This window comes from Tamandua tetradactyla, chromosome 7, assembly GCF_023851605.1.
Source record: "Tamandua tetradactyla isolate mTamTet1 chromosome 7, mTamTet1.pri, whole genome shotgun sequence".
NCBI lineage: Eukaryota > Metazoa > Chordata > Mammalia > Pilosa > Myrmecophagidae > Tamandua > Tamandua tetradactyla.
The window spans coordinates 38,415,834-38,434,016 of record NC_135333.1 but is presented as its reverse complement, the minus strand read 5'-3'; the positions used below and the strand labels follow the sequence as shown (position 1 = coordinate 38,434,016).

Here is an 18,183-nt window from a genome sequence, read left to right as displayed (position 1 = left end):
AGAAAGGAAAGTGGTCCCCAGTACTCACATAGGGCACAACTTATGATCGCACCCGCTGGAGTGCAAAGACCTCCTAAAGCACAGGACATAGGGAGACTCCTCAGAAAAGCGGTGCCTCGGTGGGGGGATAAAGAAGTCCTAGACTACGTCTGTTCTGGACCCACCTTACAAGCTACAAAAGCAAGCCTCACAGTGAATAAAGGAAAATGTGCAAAGTTCCCTTGGGGGACTGGGGAGAAAGAAGGAAATATACAACTTCCCCATTGTAGAATTCCTGATATTTTTGCAAGCAGTGGGGACAAATAATTCAATAGGTCGAGCCCTTGATCTTGGGATTCACCTCTATTCAACTTATTCCTGCAAAGGATAAGCTAAGCCTATGTTCTAGTTTGCTAGCTGCCAGAATGCAACACACCAGAGACAAATTGGCTTTTAATAAAAGGGGATTTATTTCATTAGCTCTTCAGAGGAAAGGCAGCTAACTTTCACCTGAGGTTTTTTCTTATGCAGGAAAGCACAGGGTGATCTCTGCTGGCCTTCTCTCCAGGCCTCTGGGTTCCAACAACTTTCCCCAGGGTGATTTCTTTCTGCATCTCTAAAGGCCTGGGCTGAGCTGCAAGTGCTGAGATGAGGTAGGCTGAGTTGCTTGGGCTGTCCTATGATGAGCGCTCTCATTTAAGCACCAGCCAATTAAATATCATTCATTGCAGCAGGCACGCCTCCTAGCCCACTGCAGGTGTAATCAGCAACAGATGAGGTTCATGTACCATTGGCTCATGTCCACAGCAACAGAACTAGGTGCCTTCACCTGGCCAAGTTGACACCTGAACCTAATTACCACAGCCTACTTATAAATAGGCCTAAGAGTCACCCCCAGAGAAACTCTTTTGTTGCTCAGATGTGGCCTCTCTAAGCCAACTCATCCGGTGATTTCACTGCCCTCCCTTCTACATGGGACATGACTCCCAGGGGTGCAAATCTCCCTGGAAACATGGGACAGGACTCCCAGGATGAGCCAGGACCCAGCATCATGGGATTGAGAAAACATTCTTGACCAAAAGGGGGAAGAGAAAAATGGGACAAAATAAAGTTTCAGTGACTGAGAAATTTCAAACAGAGTCAAAAGGTTATTGTGAGGTTATTCTTATGCATTATATAAATATCCCTTTTTAGTTTATGGTACACATTGGAGTGGCTGGAGGGAAATACCTGAAACTGTTGAGATGTGTTCTAGTACCCTTTGTTCTGGAAGATGATTGTATGAAGATTTATAATGCAACTGTGTGATTGTGAAAACCTTGTGTCTGTTGCTCCTTTTACCCAGGGTATGGACAGATGAGTAAAAAAATATGGATAAAAAATAAATAAGTAATAGGGGGATAAAGAGTTAAATAAATTGGATAGATAGAAATATAGAGGCCAATGAGAAGGAGAGGCAAGGGGTATCGGATGTTTGAGTTTTTCTTTTTTCTTTTTATTTCATTTTCTGGAGTGATGCAAATGTTCTAAAAAATTGATCATGGGGTTGAATATACAACTACGGGATGATATTGTGAACCACTGATTACACAGCATGCATGGAATGTATGTATGTGAAGAGTTCTCAATAAAAAATCTTTTTTTAAAACAGTAGAAGAAAAAAAGCAAGCCTCAAAAGTATCAAACTGATTCCAAGACATTTAACTGTATCTCAGAGAAAGCCCAACAATAGATAAAAGATGACAAGGAATGAAAACCCAGGCTCAGCAAGTGAAGTCTACGGTGCCTGGCACTCAGGACTATACTTTCAAGGATCATTTCTAAGGTTGGTTGCAATGGCCGGCAACCAATTAAAAATTACAGGACATGCCCCAAATTAGGAAAACATGAATCATAACGAGCAGAAAATTAAAGCAATAGAAACAAACACAGAAGTGACACAGATGATGGAATTAATAGACAGGGATGTTAAAAATATATAAATATACTCCATATGTTCAATGACAGAAGATAGCATGATTGTGATAAAGGGAGAAGGGAAATATTTTTAAAGGCCCAAATTGAATTTATTGATATAAAAAAAAATCCGAAATGAAAAGTACAATGGATGGATTTAACAGCATAATTGACCTTCTTTCCATGCACATATGGAATATTTACAAAGACAGACAACATCCCAGGAGATAAATCAGTAACACAGATGAGTAAAAAATACGGATTGAAAAAGAATAAATAATAAGGGGAAGAAATGTTAAAATAAATTGAGTAGATTGAAATACTAGTGATCAATGAAAGAGAGAGGTAAGGGGTATAGAAAAAAAATAGGGGGAACAAAGGTTAAAATATTTTGGGTAGATGGAAATACTAGTGGTCAATGAGAGGGAGTAAAGGAGCATGGTACGTATGAGTTTTGTCTTTTTGCTATTTATTTCTTTTTCTGGAGTGATGCAAATGTTCTAAGAAATGATCGTGGTGATGAATACACAACTATGTGATGATATTGTGAGCCATTGATTGTACACCAAGTATGCAATATTCATACGTTAACAATGTTAGGGTTTGTATGTTGCTTTGTTTTGTCAATAAAAATTTTTTAAAAATCAGTCACAATACATTGTACAGAATGGAAATCATATAGAAACATGTTCTCTGACCACAAGGGAACTAAACAAGTCATAATACATTGTAAAGGATGGAAATCATATAGAAATATGTTTTTTGACCCCCCAAAAACCTGATTTCTAATTAGTTCTATAAACAAACGATATCTGAAAACAAATCCTAAAGTATTTAGAACTATCTTAACAACCTGTGGTTAAAGAGGACGTCATATGAGAAATTCGAAAATATTTTGAACTAAATGAAAACGAAAACCCAACATATCAAAATTTGAGGAATGCAACTAAAGTCATGCTTGGAGAGAAATTTATAACATGAAATGCTTACTGCAGAAAAGAAGAAAAGTTCTCAAATCCACAATCTTAGCTTCTCGATCTTTTTAAGACATCAATTTTTTCCAATTTGATCTAAAGAACCAAGACAATTCCAATCAAAATTTCAGCAGGCTTTTTTTTTGTAGAAAATAACAAACTGAGGCTAAAATTTTCACAGAAACTAAAAGAATCTAGAATAGCCAAAACAATTTTTTAAAGGAAGAGCAAAATTAGAGGACTTGCGTTACCTAGTTTCAAGACATTATAAAGCTCAAGTAATCAAAACAGTATAGTATTGGCATAAAGATTGATATGTAGATCAATAGAACAGAATAGAAAGTTCAGAAATAGACCCAACGATACAGGGCAAACTGATTTTCGACACAGGTGTTGTGCTGGTTTGAAAGGATGTATGTCCCCTAGAAAAGCCATGTTTTAATCAAAATCCCATTTCATAAAGGCAGAATAATCCCTATTCAATACTGTATGTTTGAAACTGTAATCAGATCATCTCCCTGGAGATGTGATTTAATCAAGAGTGGTTGTTAAGCTGGATTAGATGACGATATGTCTCTACCCATTTGGGTGGGTCTTGATTAGTTTCTGGAGTCCTATAAAAAGAGGAAACATTTTGGAGAATGCGAGCGACTGAGAGAGAGCTGAGCAGAATGACATAGCCATGAGAAGCAGAGTCCACCAGCCAGTGACCTTTGGAGATGAAGATGGAAAATGCCTCCTGGGGAGTTTCATGAAACAGGAAGCCAGGAGGGAAAGCTAGCAGATGATGCCGTGTTCGCCATGTGCCCTTCCAGATGAGAGAGGAACCCTGACTGTGTTCACCATGGGCCTTCTCATTTGAGAGAGAAACCCTGTACTTCATTGTCCTAATCAAACCAAGGTATCTTTCCCTGGATGCCTTATATTGGACATTTCTATAGACTTGCTTTAATTGGGACATTTTCTTGGCCTTAGGACTGTAAACTAGCAACTTATTAAATTCCCTTTTTTAAAAGCCATTCCGTTTCTGGTATCTTGCATTCTGGAAGCTAGCAAACTAGAACAGGTATCAAGGTAATTTAGTGGGAAAAGGATAATCTTTATTACATACAGTTGCTGGAACAATTGAACATCCACACTCAAAAAAAAAAAAAGAACATCAACCTTTACTTCACCCCATATATAGACATTAATTCAAAATGAATCATAAACCTAAATGTAAGGGCTAAAATTATGAAACTTCTTCCAGATCAAAAAATAATGTATAAATGACTTAGCCACACACTTTATCAAAGAAAACAAGTAGATATCAAAAAATCTGAAATGATATTCAATAATATCAGTCATTAGAGAAATACAATTAAAACTACAGTGAGATACCACTACAAACCCTCTAGAATGGTGTGGTGGTTTGGAGCTGTACATACCTCAGAAAACCATGTTTTTACAGTTAATCCATTCCTGTGAGTGTGAACCCATTGTAAGTAGGACTTACTGAGGAGGTTACCTCAGTTAAGGTGTGACCCACCTCATTTAGGATGGAGTCCTTTATAAACGGAAGCACGACAAAGAGAGAAAGCACCAGAAGCAAGAAGCTGAAATCAAAAAACCCAGAAGGAAGGGAGAGACCCAGAGATGCCACCATGTGGCAGAGAAGCCAAGGACTGTCAGAGCTGGTCTGTGGGGAGAAAGCATCGCCTCGATGACACTTTCATTTCAACATTTGCTTGGCCTCAACACTGTAAGCTAATACATTCCCATTGTTTATCTCAACCCATTTTATGGTATTTGCTGGCGCAGTCTAGCAAACTAAAACAAATGGCTAAATGTTAAAACTGACAATCCCAAGTGTTAACAAGATTGTGATCAAATGGAACGTCCAGAGAATGCTGATGGAAACACAAAATGGGACGTCTACTTCAGAAAACACTTCGGCAGCTTCTTATAACATACACTTGGCATATGACCCAGTCATTTCTCCCTTAGGTGTTTATCCAAGAAAAATGAAAACATATGGCCACACAAACACTCAAACGTGAATGTTCACAGCAACGCAATTCATAAAAACTAGAAACTGGAAAGAACCCAAATGTTCGTCAACTGGCGAGTGCATAACCAAAGCCCGTAAAAGGGAGTTCCACTCGGCAATAAAAAGGAATAAGTTACTGACACCAGACATGGTGTGGCTGAATTTCAAAAGCATAGTGCTACGTGAAAGAAGCCAGACACGAGAGACTATTTACTGCAGGATACCATTTATAAAAAATTCTAGAAAAGGCAAAACTCCGGCGATAGAAAGCAGATCAGTGGGGGCTGAAGGAAGGGGCCTGACTATAAGGGGACCGGAGGGAGGAGCTCTGGGGAGTGAAGGAAATATTCTGTCCTGAATGTGGTGGTAGCACAAGGACAGGCATTTGTCAAAACTCATCAAATTGTGCACTTAAAATTGGTAGGTTCTGCTCTTTGTGAAACATTCCTTAATAAAGCTGACCAAGGGCAGTTATCTTAAAGAATTGCTTTTAATTGCAGTCAAGCCAAGTCAGGGTGAAGGTTTGGCGTGTTCAGGGTGGAAGCAAGCCTGGGAAAGTCGGGGGGGGACATGGCTCAGCAGTGGGGTCCTGGCTTCACGGAGCCTGGGTGTGCAGAGGTAAGAGAGGGGCTGGAGGGTGGGCTGTGCCAGACTGCAGTGGCCGGAGCCTAAGTGCCCGCTGGAAGGATCCAGGAGAGAGAAGTTAAGGCACGAGAGGGAATGCCTTGATGAGGGAGGCACATGAGGTGGTAGAAGGTGCTGGGCTCCAAGAGGAAGGAGCAGATGAGGGAACAAAGAAAGGCTCATCGGGTATGGGCCGAGAGCTAAGGGAGAAACCAGTGATGGCTTCGGTTTGCCCTGGGAAGGGGGAGGCCGGGGCAGGTGCTCAAACACCCACTGCCAGGGCTGACCGAGGCCTGGGCCCTGGGCCGGACGCCACTCCGTGCTGGCCGTTCTCCTGGCTCCTCAGTGGGTCTGGCAGAGGTGCCCGAAAGCCGCTCCCCAAAGCCAGCCCTGCCGGTTCTCTCCATGCAGGGGCTACTGGCTCAGGGATGAGGGGGGAGGGGGAGAGGGGGAGGGGTCCTCCCCCATCCGGGCCCTCACCACAGCTTTTCTAGCCTCTCCCTGGCTGGTTTCCAGCAAACATCTGTTCCTGGGTGGGCTCTGCTCCCCTCTGGAAAAGTTCTGGAACTATCACGTTGAATCCTTCCAGAAGGTTCTTTTCCTTTGGCAAAACTTCAGCAGAAAACGCCAAGTCTGACGGCGACGATGGCTCTCTGGGGACAAACTGGGAGGTGATCTGAAACCACTAACGGACCACAAAGATTTATTTTCTGAGACTTCGGGGCAAAACTCACACTGACTGCCGTGACAGCTGCCCTGGGCCGCAGTCCCTTTGGTAAGTAACTGGATTGACTCTGGGGGGGGGGGGGGGGAGAGCCATGGGGACTCGACTGGGGAACCAGGGGTTGGGGGTCCTGCCTTTGGAGGGACCCAAATGAGAGGTAGGTGGGCTGCGGGCGGCTGGTGTGGAGGGGCCTTCAGCCCTGACTCCTGAGAGCCCGTCCTGCTCCCCAAGGCAGACGCCCCAACCCCTGAGTGAAGGTCGGCACCCCTGGACCCGGTGCTGACAAGCTGAGGGGATTTTGCGTCCAGCCCCCTGGGAGGGGGAGGCCACCAAGGCCTGGCTGCAGCAGGGTAGGGCTCATCGTCTCACGTCTTTGAGGGTCCTTCCCAACACCAGCAAGACAGTTGTTACAATAAACTGAACGAGGCCGCAGGTTGGCTCAAAACTGGTCCCAGCCTTGCATGTTCAAAGAACTCAGAGGGAAGGAAACAAGAGGGGGAGACGGGGGAAAAGATGAGGGGCAGACACATAGGGAGGAAGGGGTCCCAGGACTTGGGGGGACTGTGGAGCACCCCTGCTGCGAGGGGTGTCCTCGAGGTGGGCCTGGCATCTAGGCTGAGAGGAGCAGCTTCTCGGCGCAGTGGCAGTTAATTTGGGGTCCCACAGTGCATCCCGCCTGTGTTCTCTTGGAGCCTGTGCTTGCAAAACAGGCTGTAGAGCACCCGCAGCGTGCTTTTGGGGTCCTTGTTCACAATGTCTGTGGGCCAAAGGGGACCGGGGGGTCAGGACCGGGAGGCCAGGCCAGCTACCCCAGGGGTGTCCTGGAACCTGGAACTTCCAATGCTAAAACCGGGAGAATCCGGTCACAAGGACAGCTGCTCACACAAGCCTGTCCCAGGATGCTCTCTTGACCCTGCCTCCCTCCTCCTCCCACCCAGACCTCCCCTGGGTCCCTCTCGTGCCCTCCAACACACAGCTCCTGAAGGTCTGGCTTCTTTGGACAGCCCGTGCCCAGGGACCTCTGTCCCCCACCCCTCTCCCTTGCACCCTGGGGGGTAACTGGGGCATTCCCCCTCCTAGGAAGCTCAGCACAGGCTCACTACCCCACCCTCGCCACGAGGCCACGGTCCCCACCCTGAGTCTGCCCGGGGACTGGGGCCACCACGCCCCCAGCTGACTCACACTGACCCTCAGGGTTGATGGGGTAGCTGAGCAGGCCTTCGTCCCTCAGCAGCTCCAGGGCCAGGGTGACATTGTGCAGCTGCAATGACAATCCCCGCCAGATCCGATGAAGAGGCTCCCGCTGGGCCCAGCCTGTCACCTTTGAACCCCTTCTGCATCAGGGCCCCCAGCTATCAGTCCACATTCCCACCCGAGGCTGGAACCCCTAAGTCCCAACCACAATCCACGATCATCTGTGTTTCCTTACAGACCCCGCTGACGGGGAGCTCACTCACTCACACAGGGGAATCCATGCATCATTCCTCAAAAGCTCCCAGGCCCCACTCAGAGCCAGGCTGGGTGCTGGGTGCCGGGCGTGCACGCATTCACCAAGGAGGTCACCTCTCGTGAGAAAAGCAGGGGAGGTAGAGAGGGTCCACCCAACCTGAGGGTCAGGGCAGGATTCCTGATGGAGGCAACACCTGTACTGTGTCCTGTCAGGCAAGGGGATGTAGCTGGGGAAGGGGTATGTGGGTTTACCTCCACCTCTTCTGATCCTGTGGGTGACAGAGACCCCTGCAGGAGCAGTTGAGTGTCCATGGGGAAAGCACAGATGAAGAGACTGAGGCTCAGAATGGCATGGCTGAGGTTCATCTGAGCTCACACAGACAGAAAGAACTAGAAATGCCCCTTCAATGTCCCATGCCAAAGCAGCCCGGAGGTGGAAGGAACTGCCCAGCCCAGGCGGCCACCCTTTCTGGCACCCCTCAGGCACCCCTCAGCCACACCTCAGCCTGGGCCAGAGCTTCCAGAGAGTGGGGAGCTCCTGGGCACTGGAGTCAGGTCCCCCTGTGTTCCTGTCCTACTCAGTGACTGCATAACCTGGAGAAAGGTGCTGGCCCCCCTAGCCTGCACTTGTCACCTGCAAAGTGGGTTCCCTTGTACCTTGATATGAGATGCTGGACGGGAAGACCCAGGGACCCCTAAAAGTAGCCTACTCATGTCTGCTTTCTTCCTGGGTCTCTAACATGCCAAATTATACCCTCAGCCTTCTCCTTGGGGCTGCAGCCTGAGATGGTAGACCCCTGTCTAAAGCTGGTCTAAAGCTGGCTGAGCCCCCAGTTAGCTGGGTGACCTCCTTCACTGGTCTCAGCACGCATAGGACCACCGTGGGGGCTGGATGTCCCAGACTGGTGGCCGCTGTGCCTGGTTCCCTCCCCTCCATGTCCCTGGCCATCTTAGCCCTGCCACATCTTAGCCCAGGCCAGGTAGCTCCCGTGGCAACCCAGCCAGGGGCCACAAGGGCCGGGTGGGCAGAGCAGCGGGAAAGCAGGCCAAGAAGGACTCACCCAGGCAGCGGCTCCTGCACAGGCTGCTCTTGGGAGGCCCCTCTCTGGTGCAGCCTGACCTCACCTTCCCTTGCAGCTGCCTGACCTCAGCCAGGCCCCATCTCCTGGCCTGACCTCAGCTCCTTCTCTGTTCCGTGGCGATAACGGCATCTGCCAGCCCTCTTCCCCAAAGTCGACATGTGGCTCAGATGTGAGGATGGACACGGGCTTGAAACCACAGAGCAAGATCTAAAGATGAGGATGATGAAGGCACAGCGGATGGGCTGGTGCAAGGGCTGGGAGGTGGCCCTGTGGGGGATGGGTGTGGCAGGGCCTGAAGCCTCCTGAGCGAGCGCTCACCCCAAGGGAGGGAGCACAGCATCCTCCCCCTCCCCCAGGGACTCCTGCCTGCAGCCTGGGGCAAGGAGCTGGAGCCCCAGAAGGTAGACGCTCCTCATGGTCCAGAAGGGAGCCTGGCAGCCTGCTCCTCCACCGTAGGGCAGTGTTGTAGGAGCACCAAAGGTGCAGAGCAGCTGAGCTGGGGCGGGGAGGGCGGGTGCTGGTATGGGAGGGGTGCCCCTCTGCAGTCTGTCAATAGGGAAACAAAGGCTGTCCCGCAGTACTGAGGCTCCCAAGCTGCACAGACCCAGAGGAAGGAAAGCTGGGTGAGCTGACAGAGGCCTCCCTGCTCCACTATCACTGCTTGCAGCCCCTGGCTTCCCCCCAGGTTGGGGTATTCTGCAAAATGAGGGCTGCAATTGTTGTCACTGCAACCGTTCTCATAGTGAACATTATTCACAGATGCCCCAAGGTCACAAAGAGAGGAAACATCAGCATCAGAGTGAGCTACTAGGACTCCCAGCACAGTGCTCTCCAGGCTTGCAGCCCTGCCTTTGGTGTAGCTGGCACTTCCCCAAGCACATCGCAGGATTTAAAGAGAGAAAAATTTCTGTGAGCAAACAGTTTTGGAAAATGTTGGTTAAACAAAGTAATTGAGGCAGTCCTTCCCTGCAGGACTTCTCAGAGCCTTGAGCATGTCAGAGTGTATCATGCACTTTCAAGGCTTCACCAGTTTCCCGAGTTATTGTCATTGAGCATTTCATGGAACCAGAGCTTTGGAAATACTTTGTTCGTTCACTTATTTTTTAAAGTATTTATTTAGCATCTACTATGCACTGGTCATACAAAGGGGCAAAAGACCTCCTCTCTGCCCTCGTGGAAGTTATTCCTTTGGGAATTGCTGTCATAGACACTAAAAATTCTCACAAGTACTTCTATCTGTCACACTCTTCCACAACAATGCTCAGTCTCCACCAGGATGCGATCCCAGGAGGAGCAGTCTCAGACTCCAAAGTCATCAAACCAGGTGCTACCGAAAGTAGCATTTTTCTCCAGTGCACAGTTTGAGACAGTGAAGTTAAAGTCATCAGTTCTGTGGAGTCACAGGACTGTCACGACCCAGGAGGATATCTTTGAATCCTCCTGGGGAGAAATAACTGAATTTGGGAAGAAGCCTCGGCTTCCTGGCTCCAGTGTTTTGATTTCTGCAGGACAGATAATCACCTTTCTCTCTACATCCCTAACTTCCCTATTCCCACAGAGCATGACAATCTCATGCAAACCATTGGCAGAGAATCTCTGATAATGAGAAATCCAACTTTGAGAGGATGCTGTTCCCACCCTCCTCAGCTAATGGCCTCTGCCGGATTTTTATTTTATAGGTCTGCAGCCAGCATTTCCTACAATACAGCTTCAAATATTCATTCTTGGGGGTCTGAGCTGAGAGACCGCTCCTTCCCCAGTCGCACACACATCCAACCTGGCTGATACTCAGAAGCAGGTTCTAAAATGTGTGGATTCAGCAAGCAGGCCAGAAGAGAGGGTTTGGGAAGTCTGACTGGTAACTGGGGCCTGGAAATCTGCAGAATACTGAGCATCAGCCTTGGGGGCCTGTAAGCCTCAACACCCAAGTAACAAAAGGAGACCCCCAGCCCCTGCTGCTCTGAGTCCTGGTTGGGAGACCCTAGCCCCACAGGCTCCTCCACCGGCCCCCTCTCCTGCCCCACTGCCAGCTTCCCGCCTTCTCTCCTCCCAGCTCCCACTTCAGTGGCTGTTCTGTGGCTGCAGAATCAGCAGTAGCATCTCATTGGCCCCTCCTGAACCTTCCAATTACAGTGTCCTAGTGGCTCCGGGCAAGTCTTCTTGACTGTACAGAGGCTCATGACCTCCGTCAGCCCCCCACCCCAACTCCAGGATCCCTGGGCTCACCCCAGAAAGGAAATGGAAAGCAGCTCAGGCTTTGGAGACAGACCAGCCTGCATGCAAACCTGCCCTCTTCCCTCCCACCAGCTGTGTGCCCCTCGCCAAGCTTCTCCAAACTCACTTCCCTCCCATGGAAGACGGAGCTGGGCACGGCTCCTAACTGGACAGCCAACATGGGGTCATTAGCAAGTTCACCTCCAGTCCTGCAGGAGACTGCATCACCAGCCCCAATTCTGCAGCTCTTGCTGTCCCCGCATCCTGGGCTGTGTCACTTTGCTGGACTCTCCCATGACCCCACTGCTCTGGTCAGTGGAAGGAAGTGGAAGTGACAGCCTGGTGGTTCGGAGCCTAGGTTAGACACCTGGCAAGGGCTGGTACGGCTCAGCCGAGGCTGGCCAGGAGAGCCTTGTCCCCGGTGTGCCTCCAGATGGGTAAGGATGAATAGCATGAAGGGCCAGGAGAGGCTGGCGAAGGCTGGTTACTCCTTGGGCATGTGAGAGGAGCCCTGATTAGCTGTGAATAAAGTGCTGAGGGAGTTCAGGGGAGGGGAGGAGGTGGCCATGCAGCTGGGAGCCCTGGCAAGAGGGCAGGCTGGGAGGACAGGACTGGGCCATGTGGCTGGAGCCAGAGCTCAGCGGAACAGAGAGGTGGCTGTGGGGCTGGGGAGTCAGGCTGCCAGCTGACACAGGGAGAGATGCAGCTGGACATGGACGTGGGTGGGCCCAGAAACAGAGTTTGCTGGGGGTCCCGGGGGAGACCCAGCCTGGAATAGCCAGCCAGGCATGGGCCACCTCAAAGGGACAAAAGCCAGAAACAGCCGCAAAGGCTGGCACCAGGAAAGGGTCTTCAGTCCTATCTGGTGTTTCTCATCTTTAGAAAAAGTAGCTGCTGCGGGGAGATAAGGAAGCTGCCTCCTGCCCTGGGCTGAGGCCAAACAGACAGGGTCTGGGGACCCTGAAGCAGACAGAGATAAGCTGGCCTCCCTGGCTCCTGGCCAGGCACCTGAGCCCATCCTCCAGTGTCCCCTCCCAAAGGGCCAGCCTGCGTCCAGACTCCAGGCCAGGTAGGGCGCGGGGCAGGGCCTCCACAGCCAGGGCCTGCCAGGCTCTTTCTATTCATCGGCATGGCCTGAGGGGAGGGCAGGGGAGGGCTGTCAGCCCCTTCCAGAGACGAGAAGCCTGAGGGGCCGGTGGTCAGACGGTGGTGGACAGGGCCAAGGATGCTCCTTTCCTCTGCCAGATGCCAAATGCACAGTCTGGGCTCATCATTCAGCAGCTGTGGGTCAGTCCCATTGACCCCCCCCACCTCACCCCACCCCTGCCAGCCTCAGTTTCTACATTCAGAAAGTAGGGAGAATTCATTCTCTCCACGAGCATGTCTGCTGCGTAGAAAGGGCATTCCAGCCAGGGAAACAGCCTGTGCAAAGCCCAGAGGCAGGAGAGAGTGATGAGTTCAAGGGCCTGTGGGCAGCCAGATCATGGGGTCTGGGGGGCGGGGCTGGGGTGGGGTGGGGAGAGGCTGGGGAGCAGAGGCTAGAGAGGGAGGCTGGAGCCAGCAGGCAGGCATGGAAGAACTCAAGCAGGAAGAGGCAGCCGGGTCTGCATTTTCGAAGGCTCACCCTGTCACTTCTACCTTTCACTCTCTCCAGTTTGTCACTCCTCCCATCCTCTTGTGGCTTGGACTAATGTACCATCTCCCAGCCAGGGCTCAGTCTCCAGGGCCCACAGCGGCCTCCAGAGTACTGGGGGACCCCACTCCGTGCACCCAGCCCCTACCTCCAGCTGGAGCACACCATGGGCCCCTCCCCACATCGATCATGCTTTAGCCCTCCTCTGAGTGCTTGCTGAAGTGCCTCCCTCCATGTGGGGTGCCCTCCCTAGCCAGCTCGGCAAGACCCCAATCAACTTCCTTCCTGACCCTCACAGATTAAATGTATTACTCTTTCTTTCAGGTTCACCATTAACCCATCCACTATGACCCAACACAGTTCATCATGACTGCGGGAGGCTGGAGCACTCTGGGAGACCAGTGGGTATAGACTGGTCCCTGAAAGCAGAGCTGTGTTCCATACAGCATGGGGTCTGTCACCCAGCAAGCCCCTCGGGAAATGATGGGCCAGGTTTGGGGGGGATGGATTGGGTGGGGGGTGGATGGATGCATGAGTGGGTAGATGAATGGACAGATGGACTGACAGCTGAATGAATGGATGGACAGATGGGTGGGCAGTGGGTAGATATGTGGATAAGTGAATGGGTGGGTGGACGGGTGAATAGATGGATGAACGGAAGGAAGGACAGATACATGGATGGGCAGATGGGTGAGTGGTAGGATGAGTGGTAGACAGATGGACATATGGACAAACAAACTTCCTCTCCACCCTTCACTTCATCTGGAAGTGAGTAAATAAAGGCTGTTATACCAGTTCTACCCTAGAGGTAGATCATCAGAGAAAAACTTCAGAAAACTCACCATTTCTGCAGGAGAGCTAGGAGTCAGGTAGAATTCCTTTAAGTGCAAGAAGAAACCTTCCAGTTGTCCAATCAGCAAGAGCAAAATGACACCATCTGCAAACTACAAAGGAAGGAAGCGGACAGCTGGCTGCAGGGGAGCAGGAGTGAAGTCACACTGGGCTGGGGAAGCCTTAACTGCCTTTCACAGACTGTGTGGCCCCAGGGAAGTTGAACAACCTCTCTGAGTCCCCACCTCCTTTTTGAGAAACGGGGTCAATATTCTCAGCCTCACAGGATTGTTGTATACAACAGTTATCAGCTGCTTTGAGCATAGTACATGCTCAATAAACAAAAGCTATTTTTAATATTCCTGTGAAATTGCATCATATCAATTTTTAAACTACATACTGCTCCATAATCTACAGACACAGGAGAAAACAGAGTTAAGTGTAAAATTATCCCTTCAGGAAACGGCAGAGAATAGCACACCGGACCCATTTAGCTGGTTGCCACATTAATATTTCTGCTTGTTCTGTCTGGATGTTCAGAAATAAAGCTCCCTCCCTGCTGCCACGTTTCATATGCTAATATGATCCCACTGAATCTCTTCAAAGATACAAAACACAGGCTTGGAGACTGGAGAAAAGCCACCACTCAAAGTCCTTAATGATATTTCCTCATATTAGATCTGTTCCAATGTTATTAGTTTGAGCCTGAAATTTTTTCGGCTATCAGTCTCTGGTAATACAATCACAATGCTGGGGATTTCCATACACTCTTTTAGATACCAATCTCTAAATACCATCCTTGCACATGCAATTTGTCTCCAAACACCATTATTTTACCAAGAGATAAAAATGAAACAGGTAGAATGTAAACTTATGAAATCGCCCAATTTATATACACATAAAATAAAACGATTAAAACCATCAATCTGTCATTTACTGCATGCTCATGATGTGTCAGGAATATTCTAAATGCTGGATGCCCTTCATCTCATTTATTACTTATAACTCTATGAAGTTTGTATCACTGTACCTACTTTATAAAAAGAGGAGCTTGAGGGCCAGAAAAGCCCAGTAGCTCACCCAAGGTCACACAGCTTATGTGGAGGGGTATCCTCGGAGTCTGGGGCCAAAAGAGGCAGAGGTTGGATGGAAGCATATGCCATCTGGCTTCAGAGGCTGTTGATTCCGCTGTGCCACCTGCCATATCAGATCACACCCAAACCTCTCTCATGGCTGCCCAGGCAACACTCATTAGCACACACTCTGGCCCCAGTTGCTTAGGTTCAAATCCTGGGTCCACCACTTAGTCACTGTATGAGCTTGGATGAGTTCATTAAGTCTCTGTGCCTGCACATCCTCATATGTAAGATGAGATGACGTCAGTTCCCAGTTTCTGGGGTTGGTGGGAGGATTCGATGAGTTAGCATAGGTGGAGAACTTTCCCAGTGAGAGCTTTGCTGGTCCTGGCTAGAGAGCATGAGGATATCAAACCCCCTGCCTCTCCAACACTCAACCCACCCTGGCCAACCCAGGACACCCACCCCCAACCCTGGGCCTGTGGGTGTGAACCCATTATAAACAGGACCCTTGAAGATGTCATTATTTAAGATGAGTCCAAACTTAATGAAGGTGGACCTGAATCCAATACAGCTGAAGTCCTTGTGCCAATTTGAAAATATGTACCCCAGAAAAGACATGTTTTAATCCTGATCCAATCTTGTGGGGGCAGCCATTTATTTTAATCCTGATTCAAAACTGTAGGTTGGAAACTTTTGAGTAGATTATTTCCATGGAGATGTGACGCCCCCAATTGCAGGTGTGATCTTTTGATTAAAGATGTGACTCCACCCATTCCAGGTGGGTCTTGATTAGTTTACCAGAGTCTTTAAGAGGGGAAACATTTTGGAGAAACCTCAGAGGTAACAGAGCCAATGGAAACTATAGAGCAGAACTGACACAGATGCTGACACTTGGAGAACAGAGACACAGATGTTTGGAAATGCTTGGAGCCCAGCAGATGTCCCCATGAGATGTTAAGCAAGCTAGAACCTGGGGAGAGCCAAGGGAAGCCAAGAGATGGAAGCAAAGTGAGGAACCCCCCCAGGAACAGAGGCTGAAAGTAAAGGAGCCTGGGAACAAGGGACCAGCAGATACCAGCCATGTGACTACCCAGCTGACAGAGGTGTTCCTGACCCACCAGCCTTCCTTGAATTAAGGTAACTTTCCCTGGATGCTTTGGTTTGGACATTTTTATAGGCTTAGAACTATAAACTTGCAACTTATTAAATTCCCTTTTTAAAAGCCATTCCATCTGGATATTGCATTCCAGCAGCTTGCACACTAATACAGTCTTCATAAGCAAAGGAAATTCGAGGCAGAAGTCAACAGAACCAAGAAAAGGAAGGAAAAGATGCTGCCATGTGCATTGCCTTGTAGTGGAAAAGTAAAGGAACCCCCAAAACTGCCAGTCAGCCAGAAGATACCGACCCTGGCAGGAAGCCAGCCTTCTGGATGCTAGCCCATGGCATGGTATTTGTTTCAGCAACAGGAGGCTACAGCACTGGCTGATGGCCCGAGCGTGACTGAGAATGCAGCAGCTCTAGGTGAGACTGCAATATGCCCTTCAGCTATCTTGCTCTGGGTGGCCAGTGGGCTCCTCCCCGCCCCGTGGCCCCTCCTGTGTTGAGAGGGGACAGGATGGCACAGCGTACTCGAGGAAGCCGGTGGCAGCCTTCAGGGTGCTGACCACTGAGTGCTCCATTCCTGTGGTTAGGGTGATTAGGTTTAGGTTGCTGCAGTGAGCTGGGTGCTGCAGCTGGGGGCCACGATGGCACCTCCCAAGCACCGGGCACATGGCACACGGCACACACTTAATCTTAATAAATGCTCCCCAGCAAACAGTTACATGGGGAAATCATTTGCTTTGAACCTTGGTATTGGAAGTCTAAGGTTAATTATGAAAAAGTAGCTGAAAAGTGGTTTTTTTACAAGGCAAAGTGTAGCAGTGGCCTAGGTCTCCCCCCCCACTCCCATCCCCCACCCCCACTTTGTGCATTCCCAGGGTCCCCACCCTAAGGAGTACCCACAGAGTCCATTGCCAGCGAGGTGGCCTGTGTGCAGCACCCTCACTGGCTGGGGAGGACCCCGGGTCCCCACAACGTGACCAGCTCCAGGCCACACAGCGTGTCGGGGGTCCCTGGGGGCACACAGGCTCCCGGGCCCTGGTAAGCACCTCCCCGCCTGCACCTTGGTGGTCCTACCTGGGTGTCCGGGCTCTGCACGCTCAGGCCCAGGCGCTCCAGCTTCTGGTTGACGAAGTTGACGATGGCCTGCCCCGGGACAGACAGGGACACGGCCGGGGGCTCTGCTCTGCAGCCTCCACCAGAGAGGTGCAGAGACCCTGCAGGACCCATCCACAGCGGGTGTGGAGCAAGCCCCCATTCCCTTCCCCTGGCAGCACAGCGCGGGTGGGCGGGGCAGGGGGGAGGCGGGCAGTGGGGGTCTGGGGAGCAGCCCTGAGCTTAGGTCTCCCTTACCGCTTTCACCGCGTTCACTTTCTCGGGAGCCAGGTTAAATAATTCATCCACCACGTCCTCTGCAGAGGCAGATCCAACCAACACCTCATTATACGCCTTTATCTTTGTGCCCAACAGGGGATTAATTCCACCCCACACAAAGGTTTCTTAGAGTCCCCAGTACAGAGGGAGATGCCCTTTTATCTAGGAGTTCTTGATTAAAACTGGCCAGGGTTTGAGTCGCTGCTCCCCCCTGCTGTGTGGCCTGGGACAGTCACCTGACCTCTCTGTGCCTCCATTTCTTCATCTGCAAAGTGCAGCTAATCATACCCACTAGGACGGGTCATTGCAAACACCAGATCTGGGAGCAGACACCACAGTTAGCACCCTGAGCGGGAGCACAGCGGTCACCAGCCCTTCCACCACTGCTCCCCACTCTGTCCCTACGCTGCAGTGGGAGCCCCACAGTTGGCTATCCAGCAGCAGGGCCTGACTGAAGCAGAGCCCGTCATCAGGGCGAGGTGCTGGCCCTCTCCACGTGTCTGAACCTGTGGCCCGGAAGATGCTGATACCCTGAGCTGGTCCCAAGTGTGCCAGCGGGCAGAGGGAACATCTCAGAAGCTCGGATCCCCGCTGGTTCCGACCGCTACTGGGGCCAGCCCTGGGGGCCCATGTCCTTCCATGCAAGGCGGGCTCCTGCCGTCTTGGCCCATGCTGCTCCCACGGGCGCCTGCTCCCTGGGCACTGAATGTCTGGACTGTGCATTTGGGGCTGTTCCATGAAAAGGTCGAAGTTCACCCCGATTCTGCCACTTAGCAGCTGTGTGACCCCGAGTGAGCTGCTTTGCCTTCTGTGCCCTGGTTCTCTCACTAGGGAAGTGGGAAAAGTAGCCCCAATTCTATAGCACCCTGCGGGTTAAGATGCCCCTACAGACTGGTGAACCCGATGGGAACCCCACAGTCCCTTCCAGCCTCCCGGCCTGCGCCCAGAGAAACTGTACCACTGGATGAGCCAGGACACGCGAGCAAGTTCGTGCTGTGAGGATGCAGGCCAGGGCTGTGCCAGAAAGTGTATCCAGGTATGTTCCTGCCCCAAATGGTGTGACACGCCCCCCACTCCCCACAAAAGGCCCAGCTCCCTGGTGGGCCCCCCAAGTCCTCAGATTCTTCTCCC

General features: G+C 50.5%; 1 protein-coding gene across 4 annotated transcripts in view; it reads right to left on the bottom strand.

Moving 5' to 3' along the window:
* PARVG (parvin gamma) overlaps positions 1–18,183 on the bottom strand; it is a 36,559-nt gene that overhangs the window by 4,171 nt on the left and 14,205 nt on the right. For 3 of the 4 annotated variants that reach the window (XM_077169133.1, XM_077169130.1, XM_077169131.1), the window contains 3 exons: positions 17,032–17,090; positions 16,756–16,824; positions 13,507–13,608 (listed from right to left, as the gene is read on the bottom strand). In XM_077169133.1, coding sequence (XP_077025248.1) covers positions 13,507–13,608; positions 16,756–16,824; positions 17,032–17,090 — 230 coding nt within the window. Of the gene's footprint in view, positions 1–7; positions 7,044–7,474; positions 7,548–13,506; positions 13,609–16,755; positions 16,825–17,031; positions 17,091–18,183 lie in introns of those variants that run through there. The other variant, XM_077169132.1, reaches the window with a different exon arrangement.